The following is a 16,338-nucleotide window of genomic DNA, read 5'->3' on the forward strand; positions in this document are numbered from 1 at the left end:
CGCCGGGAGACCGACACCCGGCTTACCGATCATAGGAGCAACCGGCGCAGACAGCCGCGGGGGTGTGTGGGGGAGGGTTAGGTTTTGGGTTCCCGGGGGGGACTCGGGGTTAGGCATCCCCCCGGAAGGTTAGGTTTAGGCTAGGGGAAGGGGGAGAAAGGGCTAGGCACCCCCGGGGAGAGGTTAGGGTTAGGCACCCCCCCGGAGGACTTAGGTTTAGGCGGCGGGGAAGGTGGGGATTAGGGTTAGGCACCCCTAAGGGAGGATTAGATGGTAGAATAGGTTAGTGAATACTTACCTTGGGACGATCAGGATTTTCATCCTTGTCGGGCTGCCGCTGTCAGGATTTGAACCGCCGGCCAGGTAAATCATACTGAATACGTTAAAAATGTGAGATTTTTCACTGAAACATTACACATAAAAGACGACAACCTAGAGATATTTGCTAAAGGCAGTGGTGAATCTATAATGGGTGAAGAATATGTGATGTACAAGAGCTGTGTCAAGGAGAACCCTGGGCCACACACCCTGCACCCATAATAGACACCATTAGGTGCTAAGCAGTGGGCCCACCCTTATACCTGCTGTCAGATAGCCCTGGCACAGGAGATCCAAACACTGTGCCAGAGGCTTTATGATCTTTCTGCGCATGAGCCATCTTTCCAAAACATCACATGAAAGATGGACGCCAGCAGCAGATATTGGTGGGTCTGAGGCAGGGGGAAGAGTGCTGCACAAAAGGAACCCCCAGATGTTAATACACTTCTGTAAAGACAGGCCTATTGGCCAACGCAGATTTTCTGGCCCCAGTAAGGTTCCAGCGGTCATTCTGAGTAAGCATATGCTTACTCAGATGGCCGATGGCTGCGGGTGATCCGATCCGGTCTTTGGACGCAGCACTCGGATCTGGAATAGTGGCAGGAGGAGTCTTTTATTTTTCAGAAAACAAATGTTTGCATCGATGCTGTGTCCAAAGATGCAGCAGCAATGCAGTCAGCGTACAAATCTGAATCGCCCCCAATGTCTCTACTGTAAGTGAAACCAGTCAGCTGTCCTAACAGGCCAATGTTCGCTGTATATACGAGGGGTGATTGAAAAGTAATGAGACTGCCTCTGTTTTTCTGTCCCATAGGTAGACGTGGCAATGCCATGCTGGTTATTGTGAAGCTCATACATCAATGTGTCTGAACCTGTGGTTGGACTGCCATAGTCGTCTTTGTTTGGTCACAGCGAGTGGAAGATCTTCGTACATTTTGTCATGGCGGATAAGAAACACGTGTCTGTGAGATTACGTCAGAGATGAGTGATTGAATTTTATATTAAACTTTCGAAAAAGCATAAATGAAACTCATAAAATGTTACGGCAAGCATACGGTGGAGAAACAATTAGCCCTGCTGCAGTACTGTATTGGAAGCACTTCAAAGAGGGTAATACATGAGTGACTGACTAAGCGTGTTCTGGGAGACCATCCACCGTGGTTACAGATGTCAACATTGTCAAAGCTGAGGGGATGTTGCAAAATGACAGAAGGGTAATTTTACGCAAACTTTCGGCTTTACTTGGCATCTCACTCGAACGGGTTCAGCATATGCGCGCGGTATGATCCTACAGCACTGGGTTTCCCATGGGCAGACAATTAATTGTGACTATTATGCAAACTTCCTGAAAACCGTAGAGCCATGAGGAAGAAAAAAAAACACATTTACTGAAGAAACAGTGGTTTTTGCTCCAAGACAATGCCGACCACATGTTGCTGCTGTTGCATTAACAGTACTGACTAAAATTAATGGGATAGCACTGGAACACCCTCCATATAGCCCAGACTTAGCACCCTGTGATTTCTGGGCATTCCCAACCCTGAAAAGACAATAGCTCAATTTAATCGCCTAGTGGATGGGCACCTTTACTTGCACACAGTAATGCAAGTGTCGCATAACAAATGAATCAATGCCGTCTCCTGGTGGTTATCTAGTCGCATTGCTCTGCACCAGCAGAGTCAGGCGGGACCTGGTGGCCCTATAGGCATCTCACACAGCGTGGCGTACTGAGGCTAGATAGCACATCTGTAATTACTCCTATACTGTATACTGAATTCAATTCTTATTACAAGGGCATTACACATCAATATTCAAGAGATAAATGCCAAATCACTCCCCCTTATCCTACACTTCCTCAGTCACCCACAGATTATTTTCTACAGTAACCAAGGATAAAGTCTCTGTGCTCATCTCATCATGTTGTCCTACAACCTGCCCCCATACCCTTAATTCCCTCCCAACCTCTCTGCTCCCTCTCCCTCACTGCATACCCATCCTCTAGTTCACCTCTCCAAATTACCTCTCACCACTAGCAAATTCCAGACGTGCTCATTTCTCTAAGCCTAACAATAGTCATTTCTCAAACTGGTGTCTCACTACAATTACCAGGATGTCAATCCTTCCCTATGACACCAATTTAACTGAGTCACTTGTGTCCAATCACCTATCTCATACACTATTTTCAAAGAGAGAGAGAGAGAATAAATAGAGACAGACAGCGATTGGATAAATATATCATATTGAAGTTGAGGAATGTTATACACAGGGATCAGCACAAACAAACATTAATAATAGACTTCGATGCAGCTTTTTAACAGCAGAGTGACCCTGGAAGTGATTCAGCAATGTTGGCATTGGGATGTCTTACCTTCTCGCCAAGGTTGATCTTTGTAAAGTGAAAAGTAGAGAGATGAGTATTGGCTGCGCGGATTGAAGGAGCTACAGTGTCTGTGAGCATCTTCTCCAGGTACTGTCCAATAAACGGCCACATCTGCGCCACAATCTGAAACATCAGCATTATGCATCAGCTAAACCTTACTCAGAATAATAATACTGAGCATTTCAGTGCAATACAACCAATCATATAAAAACAAATGTCCATCCCGTATATGCAAATCGCCCTAGTTGCGTCCAATTTGCAAATACAAGAAAGAGGTAGTAGAAGAGGAAAGTGTAGAACAGAGAGGTAAGTCAGAAGCACAGAACATTGATATACAAATCTCTGAATATGACACAGTAATATAACACAACAGCGCTGTAGTTAGGAGATAAGAAAGTAGATAGGAGATAAGAAAGTAAGCATGATGTTATCAGAGGCCTCACACAGAGGTAATGGGGTCTCCTTTTGTGCACACTGAACCTTTGCATGGGTCACCAATATGCGATATGACTGTGTTCCAGAGGCCAGCCCAAGGTGGGTACACACTATACAGATATATCTGTAGATCGAGTGATCTGCAGATGATGGTCATTCATACACACTGAACGGCCATCATCTGTGTCTGGCTGGGGGTCCCAGCTGCCAGGGTGTGTGTCGGGGGCGTGTCCCGACGGACGGGGGGCGTGTCCCGCCCCCCCCCTCCCTGCGGCTGCTGCTGTGTGTGTTGATAGACAGATATGTCTGCAGACATATCAGTCCATCGGCTGTGCAGCACAGCCAATGCGATATGTTGGTGAACGACGACGTTCACAGACATATCGCTGGTACACACTGGCCGTCTGGCAGCAGATACATTGGCCGATCAATTGATCGGCCAATATATCTGTCAGCGTGTACCCAGCATAACACTGCAGCCACTTTATCAGCTGTACCTGTGTGTACTTGCAGTGTACCTGTGTGTACTTACAGTTTATTTGAAACCCTTACATAATACAAATAATTTTACAGTACAAATCACCTAGGATAAATGGTTAAAGCAGAACATGCAGAAATGAGGGATGATTTAGCACAGTATGCCCAGCGTATTCCTGCAGGTAGAAAAGGGTCAGCAAAGCACTGATCAATATGTACACATAGTCAACCACAGCTCTATGCCAGGGTCAACAGCTTAAGCAGCATCAACTCCATCTAGATAATCTAGACAATGGAAATAGACGGTACAACCTGAGAATTACAGCTATATCAGAGAAGTGGCTTGCAGAGGCCAGTAAATGCTTTGATTGTTATCTATTGGACTATCCAAAAGAAGGACCAAAAGATAGCACTAAGCCATCATTCCCTTGGATAGAGCACAAAGAGCATTATCCTCCCAGCAGGAGCACAGGGAGAGAGATACAGGGTTATTATCTGCAAATGTAAAGTCTTTAAACAAAAGCAGGAGAGACACTGGCCTAAACTGCAAAGCCTACAGCCCACAGGTATTCTCACAATCTACGAGGATACCATCATGTGGCCCTGGCCCTTTGATGGAATAGCAACTACATAAAGATGGGAATATCCGTATCTTCTTGCAGACATGAGTTATCTGACATCACACTTATAGATTGGGACCCACCTGAGCATTATCTACATCACCTAAGATAACCCTGTTTATCACAGTAGATACCAGTGACATTTGCCAAGCTGCAAAGAAATGAACAGTCTATACCAGAGTAACATTGCACCTGGTGATGTCATCTAATCATTATCACAGATGCAGTAAATCTTTTGCTACCTTTCAACAATTTACCTGATAGCAATGTCCACTGTCCACTAGACCCTGTTTTCTCTTGACAGTGAGCTGCTGGATTGTAGCCTTCACCGCATTTGGCTACAAGCTACATTACCCTGGGATGAGTTACATACTACTGCCACGTTATTAGCTGAGGCACCACATCTTCTCTCTAAACTATTATTCCAAATTGCTCTAAACAAAATGAGCGAATCTGAACTATAGAAGGGATGTGTCGCTATCTGCAGGACACACCTGAGACCTAGAACACAATATAGTACTATACAAACACACAAACCTATAAAGATAAAAGGGTTAATCATATTCCTCAACTACAGTTCTTTCTACCTAAGTGCCAAACGTGCTTTTATTTTAGAAATAATTATTCCTATTCTTGTTAGAATACTCTTGATTGCCCAAATTAAATTGCCTTCTGATTACCTTTATTTAGCCCCCCTCCCATCCTCATCCCCAGACTACCCCGTCATTGTGTCCAACCTGCTTTTTATGTTTGAACATTTTGGTGTCTACATTCCACATTATTATATTGAACTTTGTCATGCTTTCTAATTAAATATAAATGAACATACATTATATAGTAAAAGTGTCACCGATTTTATTATTTCATCCGAAAAAACCTCTCACTAAATTTCCATATTGTACCACATGTAGTTAATTGTTGGTGAACCACGCTCATTTGGTATGTCTGTGGGACGGGGGAGGGTGGATGAGGACAAGATGGTGTGGGGGGGGGGGGGGGGAGAGGGTAGATAAGGTTGGGTGGTGGTGGTATATGGTAAGTGGGGGGTGGTTAATGAGAAGGGGGTAGGTGAGTGTGTTGGTATGGGTGTGTAACTGAAGTGTGGAGGGACAGGGGTGGTGGGGAGGGAAAGAGTGCTGCACCTAAGGTGGGAGTACCGATTCCTATCTGAGAAAAGAACTGTCTAAAGGGTGGGTAGGTGCGCTCTCTGGTTGTGTGGGATAGGGAGATGGTGGTTCGTGTTCAGTGTAGTGTTATAATGACAGACTGACGCTGGGGTGTAGGGTCAAATGGTTTAATAAGAAGACACAATGCTGCTTGGGAATATGACCAAGGGGTGGGGGGTGGATGAGGGTGGCTTGCTCAGGGGGAAGGTGGGTGGACCCTTTCAGGGGGCTCCTTACCGTGCGGTTCAGGACAAGCACGTCTTCTCTGCTTGACCTATGGTCGATAGTGTTAAGGTCCCGGCGGTGGTGTGGTGGAAGTCTCTGGGGGTGTGGGTAGGATGGCGGCGTCCCACACTTGTGCAACTTACCTACAGGTATAGTGCCTGGGAGCGGCGTTGCGATCAAGGATGGTGAAAATGAGGCAGTCTCTTTAGGCGAGTTGAATGCTGGTTGCCTGGAGGCTGTTGTCGCAGCCCGTTGATGGGTGGGTGCTCCCGAAAGTGTTGCTCGCGGCTTCTCCTGGTGTGGAGGTGACCGTGGGTGCAATATTCTTTCTTATAGCACTAAGTACTGATGGGGTCCAAACTGGTGGTGTCTGGACCGGTAGTGCAGCCGGACCCGGAGGGAGTCTGTGGGCCGTGTGGCTGTGGGCTGGTGCGAGCTGCGTGAATCGCCACTTGATCCAGCGCGATGGGTGCCGCGGGTCAGGTGTGTTTGCCGTTATGTTCGGCGGGAGGCCGGGAGTGTTGTGGTCCCAGGGTGGGGATGCCGCTCGCTGGAGGTGCTGGCGGCTCCCTGGACCAATGTAGTCTTGGGTAATTGGCTAAAGGAACGTGTGGGCAGGAAGGTGGCCGGGAGTGCTGTGGTCCCAGAGTGGGGATGCCGCTCGCTGAAGGTCCTGGCGGCTCCCTTGGCCAGGCAGGCTCCCGTGCAGGCTGTCGTCAGACTGCGTGCAGGCACGCGGGCGAAGGGCTCAGGATCGAGAGTAGAAGGGTGGCTGAGCTGGTCTTGGTGGGAGGTGTGCAGCGGTGGTTGAGTGTTTCGGCTTATGTCTTCTTCCAGGAGGTTACTGATATGTCGTGGGGTCTGTGTTTTAACTGTGTGGGTGGGCGTGTGTAGCGTGGCAGCCAATGGGGGGCGAGTTGGTTGCTGTGATGCGTGTGTGGGAGGGATGGAGGGGAGTGATGGCTGTATGGGAGGCCGGGTGGGGGTGTGGGGATGCCATCCTGTAACGCTGGGGAAACTGGCCAATCAGGGAAGGTGATTGACAGAGCTATACAAAAGTGGTTGAAGGGGCACTGGGGATTGTCCGGACGGTATGTAGGGGATAGCTAGGGTTAAGCTCAGAGGTGTGTGTAGGAGTGGGCACCATGCCAGTGCTGATTGGCCAGTTAATTGTTTTTTTTAATAACTTCTGAATGATTTTTCGTTGCCCAACAATAGTATGGGGGTGGTAAATTCAGTTGATCTTTGCAGATATTGTAGAGAAAAGGTATTTTACTCTATGTTATCTGCTTTCATACATACAAAGGTTGGTTGTAGGTGTCAAAGAGCATTGGTTATAGCACATTTGGCACTTATAACACTCTTATTACATCTCCCCCTATGTTCACGCACTAACATGCCATATATATATATATACATAATACAGTATACCTTACCTTGTTCAGCCATTCTGCTTTCTCTATGTCAGGGAAAGTGACCTGATGAAGAAACAAAGAAGCAATATGACAAAATGGATCAGACTTTGTTCAGAGACAGTTACTAATACTAAAGCTCACAGCAGATATAGGTAGGAAAGTTCACCATGGTCTCTAATGTCCGGGGACAGTGGTGAGGGCTAAAGACTTGTGCCTAGAAGAGTTTCCATTTTTAACATTGAGCAACAGTAAGGTATAATGCATCCTACTGAGTGTAAGGTAATATTTACTGAAGAGGGGTATTTTCAATGCATTAAATAAACCATGAAGGATACTGTACTTAGATGAACCTTCCAAGCAGCTTAAGGGTTTCTGGAATATACACACATATTTTTTTTTTTTTTTTTAAACTGAGTAATTTTTATTGGATTTTTCAAGATACGAAACAAAGAACATCCACTACAGTCAATACCATTAATAACATAGTTCACTGTATACATATCGTTGTGTCAGATAAGGGAACAAACAGAGAAGTATATTACAAGTTTAAACATTATGTATATACCCCTTAATTAATACAGTACATAAACAACATTCCAGCTATATAGAGATGTCACATATGTTACGCATCCGAACTATTCGGTATAGCTCGGTCCTTGCATATAGGCGTACTGGTAATAATACCCATTAGGACATCTATACCACAGAACTATTAGACTGGTCCTGTAGTGGTCAAAACCCCTTTATAACAAATCTACAACAAGAAAAATAATTAAAAAATAAATAAATATATAAAAACAATAAAATAAAATGAATGCTTGCTTTGTATCATATGACCATATGAGAGCGGTTGTGCATTACACATCCAAGATAGCCCATCTGGACCCATTCCATCTACACCAGATGCAGTCAAATTTATACTCTGCCCGTCGAGATAAGTAAAGGTATTTCTCTTGCCTAACAGTGGTGCGGACCAACGCGAGCTATGCACAGAAGTCCGGACCCTGAGAGGCCAACCAGGTGCGAGCAATACTAACTTTGGCCAAGGTATACATATTGATGACAAACTGCCTACCATACCCATCCAGAATGGCATCCTCCAGGATACCCAAACAACATACCCTCGGAGTGAGAAGAGGGGCCTGAATACCAATAGTGGAAAGAACCTGTATAACCTTACCCCAGAATGGGGCATTCCCAGAGTAAGTGCCAAAAAGTGCCGACAGCCATCCGACATTTCGGGCAAAGAATGGAGGCGAGGCCCCCAAATTTTATCAGCCTAAGGCCTAAGGCCCGTATTCAACTGTCAGTAGCCGGAGCCAATCAGCGGCCGCTCTACAGTCAGCGCGGCCGCTGATTGGCTCTCGGGACTGCCAGCTCCGTGGATGTGCCATCAGCTGGCATTCGGGAGCTATGGGTATGTGTGGCAACACACATACTCATAGCTAGTCTGTGGATCGTGTAGTAGTCTTTTTTTTTTTTTGCCAAGTACGTGGACATTTTTTGCCAGCGCCAGGACATAGGGGAGTATGATTTTTTTTATTTGCAGGGCCATGTTTTTGGGATATTCTACGTGGAGAAGGGGACAGATCCATCTGGTATAGGTAAGTATGTGTGAATGGGTAGGTGTGTGTGTAATAAAGTTATACTGTCACAGTGTGTGTGTTTTGACTTTTTTTAACTATGTATTTTACAGTGAAATTACAGATGCCGCATGTCTGCTGGCATTTGTAGTTCCACAAGTGCAAAATGGCAGGCATGCTGGCACTTGTAGTTCCACTGTAAAGTACAATAGTGTTACATTATTTGGCCCCCCTACTACCCCCATACCCACCGTTCCAGGGATATGGGGATGAGCCCCAGGCTTCAGCGTAAGCCTGTGGTGCTCGGGAGAGGGGGGACCCTCTTTTGGGGGGTCCCCGACTCCCCCGAGATCACCGGCTTGCGCTGACCGACTTGGGGTGTAATGCTTTGGACCTGGAGCCCCGGTGATTGGGTCTCCGGGCTGTGGCATTACACCCCAGTCGGTTGGGTCTGGTGCTGGTCTTAAATATAGGGGGTACCCCACGTCTTTTTTGCCCCCTATATTTAAAACCAGCACTAGTCCCTACAGCCTGGTGTTGGTTTCTAAAATACGGTGGAACCCTACACATTTTGTTCCACCACTGGCTGGCAAGCCTGGGGCTGGTTTGGCTTTTGGGGGGGACCTTATGTAAATTTTTTTTGTAAATTTTTACTAATTTTTTTTACAGCTTAAAAAAAAACGGAAATTTTCGGGAAATATTCTAGGGACCCCCCTAAAGATGTGTAGACATGGGGGATCACTATGGGTACCCCCATTTTTAACTACTGAAGGCAGTCGGGGTTTCTAATAGCCGCGGCAGGGAAAAAGACCTGGCAAAGCTATTTAAAAACCCGACTTTCTTTTGCAGGCAAAAACAGGGGTACCCATAGTGATCCTCCATGTCTGGACATCTTTAGGGGGGTCCCAGGCATATTTCCCGAAAATTCCCATTTTTTTCGTAAATGGGGTCAAGGGTAATTTTAAAAAAAACAGGGATAATTTTTTAATTAACTATAGCAAGTGAAAAAGTTTAGATTTGGGGTTTAGGGGTGCAGGCTTATAAAAATTAGCCTGAACTTTTGGGAATGCCCCCTTAAAACGAAATGTTGCAAAAAAAATGTAAAAAAAAAATAATAAAAAAAAAAAAATAGGGACACCCCCCCAAAAAAAAAAAAACTCAAACGAAATTAATGCTGGTGGGGTCCCCAAGTATGTGGCAGGTGTTTTTTTTTATTGCGCAGAGTAGCGGCAGGTGTATTTTTGCAGAATTTTAAACAATTTTAAAATTACCTTTAGGGACTTAAAAATATGCTAGTACCCATTTTCATGTACCCCAAATTTGATGGGACCACTTTTAAAAACGAAAAAAAAAGCTAAATGCTCTTCTGCATCACTTCTTCAATGTCGGAAAAAAAAACACCAGCCGCGGCTATTTAAAAACCCCGACTTTCTTCTGCAGGCAAAAACGGGCGTACCCATAGTGATCCCCGAGGTCTGGACATCTTTAGGGGGGTCCTACAATTATTTCCCAAAAATTCCCGTTTGTTTTCGCCGATCCAAGTATCGCCGGGTCCCGTTTTCGCCTACTTTCAAATTGAATACGGGGATACGCGCATGATACTTTAACGTCTGGAAAACAGGCGAAGCCAACGTTAAGATAACGCGGCTCGGCTCAAATTGAATACGGGCCTATGTAAGATATATAACTGGATTTGCTGAAATCTTACTGAGGCAGTGGAGGTATGGGGAGTTCTCAGAGCCATATCCCATTCACTATCATCCATTAAGCCCACATCAGCCTCCCATTTTACTTTAAGATCGGGTAGCCTGGATTCGTGGTAGAAGGACGAAAGATATGAGTACATAAACGACAGCGATCTACTGGGACTCAATGAAATAAGTACTGTTTTAATGGAAAATGACAATGTCAGGGGGGTTAGTCCTAAACTGGACATCGAGGACGTTCCTCAGTTGCAGAAATCTGTAGAAATATGCTCTAGGTAAGGAAACCTCTTCCTGCAATTGAGTAAAGGATTTGAGTGCAGAACCTACATATAACTGACCCAGGGAGACAATACCCTTGGTGCCCCAAACCTGTCTAACCTCAAGAGATTTCAGTGCCCTAGAGTTCCATAAGGGTGTGTCAGGATCCAGACTACAAGATAGCGTGATATTAAGAGTTGCACGCCAAATCTTAACAGCCTGTATTAATATTTGGGGAAGGGAGCCACCTACTCTGTCGCTCAACAAGGCCTGTAGGGGCGTATGACCAGGTGAAGCCTGAGATACCAGCAGTGAGTGTAGGGCAGTGGGAGAGCTGTCCTGAAGCCATTCTCTCACGTAAGTCAGTTGTGCCGCGTAGTAGTAGTTGAAAATTATCTTGTTAATACTTTTAGCCTAATGCGGGGCCGTCTATTCACCCATATCAGGGAAGATAGCATACTGTCTAGTTTTCGGAATACTGAGGCAGGGATAAACACTGGGGATTGCTGGAGTATATATAATATTTTAGGTTGTATAATCATTTTAATTAGGTTGATCCTGCCTGTAACCATGAGGGGCAATTTACCCCAAGTTTTAATTTTGTTTTTTAGGTAAACAAACAAGGGTTCTAGATATAGCGTTATATAATCATGTGGGGAGTTTGTAATGCAAATGCCCAAATATTTAAACTGGAATACCCAACGCAGAAGGAGAGGTATGGGAGACAGTAAAGAAGGTTGTCCTCTAAGAGGGAGGATAAATTATTTATTCCAATTAATTTTTAACCCAGAGTAGACGCCAAAAAGGTCAATAACCTGAAGAGCTGTAGGCATGGCCTCTATATAATTAGTCAAAAATTAAAGTAAGTCATCGGCGTAAAATGCCACAGTATCTATTCTGGTGCTTAATTGAAGGCCTACAACGCAAAGAGGGCCGGGGACAGTGGACAGCCCTGCCTCGTACCTCTTTCCAACATGAAGGGCGAGGAAATAAAACCACTGATAGAGATCCTAGCAACAGGCCTATAATAGCTGAACCCACCGTAAGTAAACTGGGCCAAAGCCCATACATTTCATGACCTCCCACAGGAACGGCCTCTCCACCGAATCAAAAGCCTTAGCTGCGTCCAAAGACACAATGACTGAGGTGGACTCGTCCCCGTGAGAGGCCTGAACATGAGTAAACACACGCCTCACATTGATAGATGTAGACTTGCCCGGCCTAAAGCCGGTCTGGTCTGAGTGGACCACAGAGGTGATAACTTTATTTAGTCTTAAAGACAGAATTTTGGCCAGGATTTTTACGTCTGTTGGTATTAAAGAAATAGGACAGTACGAGTCCGGGAGCCTGGGGTCCTTGTCTGGCTTTAACAATACAATAATTAGTGCCTCTGACATAGATGGTGGGAGGGATTTCAATTCAAACAGGTCGTTATATAGTTCTAATAATTTAGGGACAAACACCTTGGCATGCTTTTTATAGACCTCTACTGGGATACAATCTGTACCCGATGCTTTGCCCCCAGGAAAAGAATTAATGGTCCCCTCCACCTCCTCTGCAGTCAGTGGAGCATCAAGAGAGGTTTTAGCCTCTGGCGAGAGTCTTGGCAGCCCAGTTGATGTAATATATGTACGTAGATCTTCCTCACTGCATGTCAAATGAGACCTATAGACGTCCTTGTAGAATGCTAGAAAGATGTCAGCTATACCAGGTATAGACGTAGCCACCTCACCATCTCCACCCACAACCTCTGAAATGGTATTAACAGGTTGATCAGACTGTACCAATCTTGCTAGATAGCTACCTGGTTTATCATAATGGGAGTTGGCACGGAATTGGTGGTTAGTTCTATCTAATAAGTGGGTAGACCAAGCCAATTGATACGAGAAGCCCATCCTGTAGAAATTGTATTTCAGAGCTTCTACAAGCGCACTCCAGCTCAACCTCCCTGTCTCTATAATATTTTTTAATTTCGGCAACTCTTTTCAGCAAAGACCCTCTCATGAAGGCCTTTGGAATATATTTTAAAACTTTGATGACATTAACCTGTCTGAAAAGTGGAACACAGAGCTGCAACTTGGTTCTGTCTTTCACATGAGGCATTGAGTAAACAAGTAACATACTGTATCTAAGCTGTACTATGTACGTTTCTTACATTGTCATTTATGCACTACAGGAAAAAATTCAAGCAAAACAATGTACATAGTAGCTGCTCACATATAAATCTGTAAGCGTACTAAGATCTACTGTAAACGTGTTGTCACTTTATTACAGCGATTTTCAACCGCTGTGCCGCGGCACACTAGTGTGCCGCGAGCGGTTCCCAAGTGTGCCGCCGGGAGATGCCCCCCACAGCTGTATCTATTTCTTTCCCTAACTTTGTGCCGGGGCAGCGCTGAGCTCTTCCACGTGGCTCAGCCGCTGCCCGGGCCATACCAATGGAGACGCGGCGGCTTGACATCATAGGTCACGCACGCTGCGTCGCTGTCCCACCTGCACAGTACTTCACACTGCTGATGAGCAGTGAATGTGACTGCTGCAAGCCTGCACCAACCGGTGCTGAGGAATTGAAGGATCTGCCCAGTAACGCTACCGAGGGACAGGGAGCTCCAGGAATGGGGTCTATATGTATTATGTTGCTATCTGTGGGGGCCAGTGTAAATATGTTTTTTTTATGTGGGGGCAATTTGTATTATGTTGCTGTCTGTGGGGGCCAGTGTAAATGTGTTTTTTTTATTTGGGGGCAATTTGTATTATGTTGCTGTCTGTGGGGGCCAGTGTAAATGTGTTTTTTTTATTTGGGGGCAATGTGTATTATTTTGCTGTCTGTGGGGGCTAGTGTAAATGTGTTTTTTTATGTGGGGGCAATTTATATCATTTTGCTTTCTGGATAGTGTGATATTTTTTGTTTTTTTTTCATTTGTGGGCCAGTTTGTTTTATTTTGCCTTCTGGAGGTACCAGTGTAATTGTATTTTTATGTGGGGACATGTGTATTATTTTCCCTTCTGTGGGGACCAGCATGATTGTTTTTTTTAAATGGGGGCCAATGTGTTTTATTTTTGTTTTATGTGGAATCCAATGTGCTTTGTTGGTTTCCGTGGAGGCCAATAAATGTGCTTTAATTTCCCCCCGTGGGGACCAATGTGCGTGTTTTTCTTCATGGGGGACAGATGGTGTGCCTTGGTACTTTAAAAAATTTGTTCGGTGTGCCGCGAGTTCAAAAAGGTTGAAAATCTCTGCTTTATTAGAAGAAGGAGTGGTTTCGTCAGAAAAGGGCACCATGGTTTCTTACACCTCTATTTAGAATTTCCATTATGCTTTCTACTAGCATTTTGCACCTTTGTTAACAAACCCAGGATACTGACCAAATGGTGCAAATAATACAATACCAATGTTGTAACAGAATTAAGAATAATACTCTCTGCTTGTGACAGTATATTCAAAACACGATAAAGTGCTAAGAGGTGGTGCCATTCTACTGAGTGTACGGTTATGCTTTACATTACTTTGGTCAATCTGTACGGCAGCTTCCACTTATAATAATACATCTACAGCTAGCAATAATTAGGTTTGTGTGCAGAATGACATGTCCATACAGCTTACTTTAAAAGAAAACACTAAAATCAATTGAGTCCACATAAACAAATACTTTCAAATAGTTAATTTTTTTTTAATGAAAACAACAAAATAAGAACTGATGGCCGTGATGCACACACTGTGCTACTTAACCCTTGAAACTGGTTTCCGCTTGTTTATCTGCTGCCATGATACAACTATCTTGTACCTATGATACCATCAGTGTATGAGGAAACTGAGGTTACTTGTGTGAAAACGGAAGAGCAGAGCAACTGGGTTACATACCTGCTGATAGCGATCTTTGATACATATCATGTCTATAACTAAAATGGTAAAGCAGCTAATGTTGAACATTGAGAGGTTTGAAAAGCGCTGCATATGTTGCCTCTATATTAGAGAGTATTTGATCATTCACACCAGTCCCTGTCCCAGTGGAGCTTACAATCTAAAATTATCTACCACAAACATCTACCAGTGTCTAAGGGCAGGTGTAGGAAGCAGACAGCTATACAGGAAGAATATATACAAGTATGTACTATATACAATACAATGGCTGTAACAGACCCTATGGCTCCAGCGCTATGAGGAAGCAATGCTAACCACTGCGCATCATCAAAGCTTGCTATTCAATAATAAAGTTACATACAGTTACCAATTGTAAAAGGGCTACCTTTCTTTGCTGCAAGAAAATAATTTAAGTTGCAACCCGGACAACTAATCACAGAGGCTGACATCAGGTCAGCTGACCTGACCATAGCACATTGATAGTGATCTCAATGGACCAAGAAAAGAACTAACACCCAACTTAGAATCAGCCTCTTAGTGAGGAAAATAATTCCAGCGTTATGCTGGGTACACACTGGAGCGACTGGCAATCGTGCCATTGTCAAGAGAAAACCCTGGATATGGCATAATACACACTATAGCGATTAATGAACGATGGGATGAACATTCGTTCCTTCCCTTCATTAACATACATTAGATAGCATGTGATATCGCCAGGTTTGCCGTGCAGCACGTCAAACCTGACGACGTCGCTAGCAACCGCAGGCACCATAGTAAGCGTACACGCTGAGTGGGAATTTGTCGTTACGAAAAGGCAAATTGACTCGACATTGCTCCAATGTACCCAGCTTTGGTGTGTGAAAAGCCAAGATTATTTTTAAAATGTAAGTGGTCAATATAGAGGAAACATAAACCTGCAGCAGTAGAGTTGTTGGCTTAGGCTTCCCCATAACTTGACATTATAACAAACATATTATTGTGAATAATTAACAAATTGAATAATGCACTTATCTCTCCACTGGCATCTTTCCCTCCTCATTCAAACATGCTCTTGTCACACCTGTTCTAAAAAAAAACAACCTCGACCCGTCCTCACCCAATTACCACCCCATTTCTCTTCTCCCTTTTGCCTCCAAACTACTTGAGCAGCTTGTCTACAGCCGCATCACCAGCTATCTCTCTGACAACTCCATCCTTGATCCTCTTCAATCTGGCTTTCGCCCACTTCACTCCACTGAAACTGCCCTGGCCAAAGTCACCAATGACCTGCTTGCAGCCAAATCCAGGGGCCACTTCTCTCTGCTCATCCTTCGACACCGTGGATAATACTCTTCTCCTCCGCACCCTTCAGACCTTTGGCATCTCTAACACCATCCATGCCTGGTTCACCCCTTACCTCACCAACCGCTCCTTCTCTGTGTCTGCCTCTGGCTCCACCTCCCCCCCCCTTCCCATTGGTGTGCCACAGGGTTCTGTCCTGGGCCCGCTGCTCTTCTCCCTGTACACCTCTACACTAGGAGAACTCATCAGCTCCTTCGGTCTCCAATGCCACCTCTATGCCGATGACACGCAACTATACGTCTCCTCTCTTGAGCGCTCCCCTTCTGTCCTCTCTCAGGTATCCAGCTGCCTCTCTGCCATCTCTTCCTGGATGTCCGAGCGCTCTCTGAAGCTCAACATGGCCAAAACCAAACTCATCATCTTTCCCCCTAATAGAGTCTCAACTCCAACCAATCTCGCTATCACTGTTGACAACACCATCATCTCCCCTGTCCCCCAACTTCACTGTTTGGGTGTCACCCTTGACTCCACACTCTTCTTCACCACCCCCCATTCAATCTCTGGCACAATCCTGTTGGTTCCAGCTACGCAACATCGCTCGCATTAGGCCTT

The 16,338-nt window shown here is 45.0% G+C and overlaps 1 protein-coding gene across 2 annotated transcripts in view; it reads right to left on the reverse strand.

Annotated features, from left to right (window-relative positions):
* Nucleotides 1-16,338, reverse strand: part of ESYT1 (extended synaptotagmin 1) — a 133,557-nt gene that overhangs the window by 92,029 nt on the left and 25,190 nt on the right. For both annotated transcript variants that reach the window (XM_088473056.1, XM_088473055.1), the window contains exons 3-4: nt 7,058-7,099; nt 2,687-2,821 (exon numbers count right to left, since the gene is read on the reverse strand). In XM_088473056.1, the coding sequence (XP_088329182.1) occupies nt 2,687-2,821; nt 7,058-7,099 (177 nt within the window). The remainder of the gene's footprint in view (nt 1-2,686; nt 2,822-7,057; nt 7,100-16,338) is intronic.

This window comes from Taudactylus pleione, unplaced genomic scaffold (genome assembly GCF_031769625.1).
Source record: "Taudactylus pleione unplaced genomic scaffold, aTauple2 ptg000130l, whole genome shotgun sequence".
In the NCBI taxonomy this organism is placed as follows: Eukaryota; Metazoa; Chordata; class Amphibia; order Anura; family Myobatrachidae; genus Taudactylus; species Taudactylus pleione.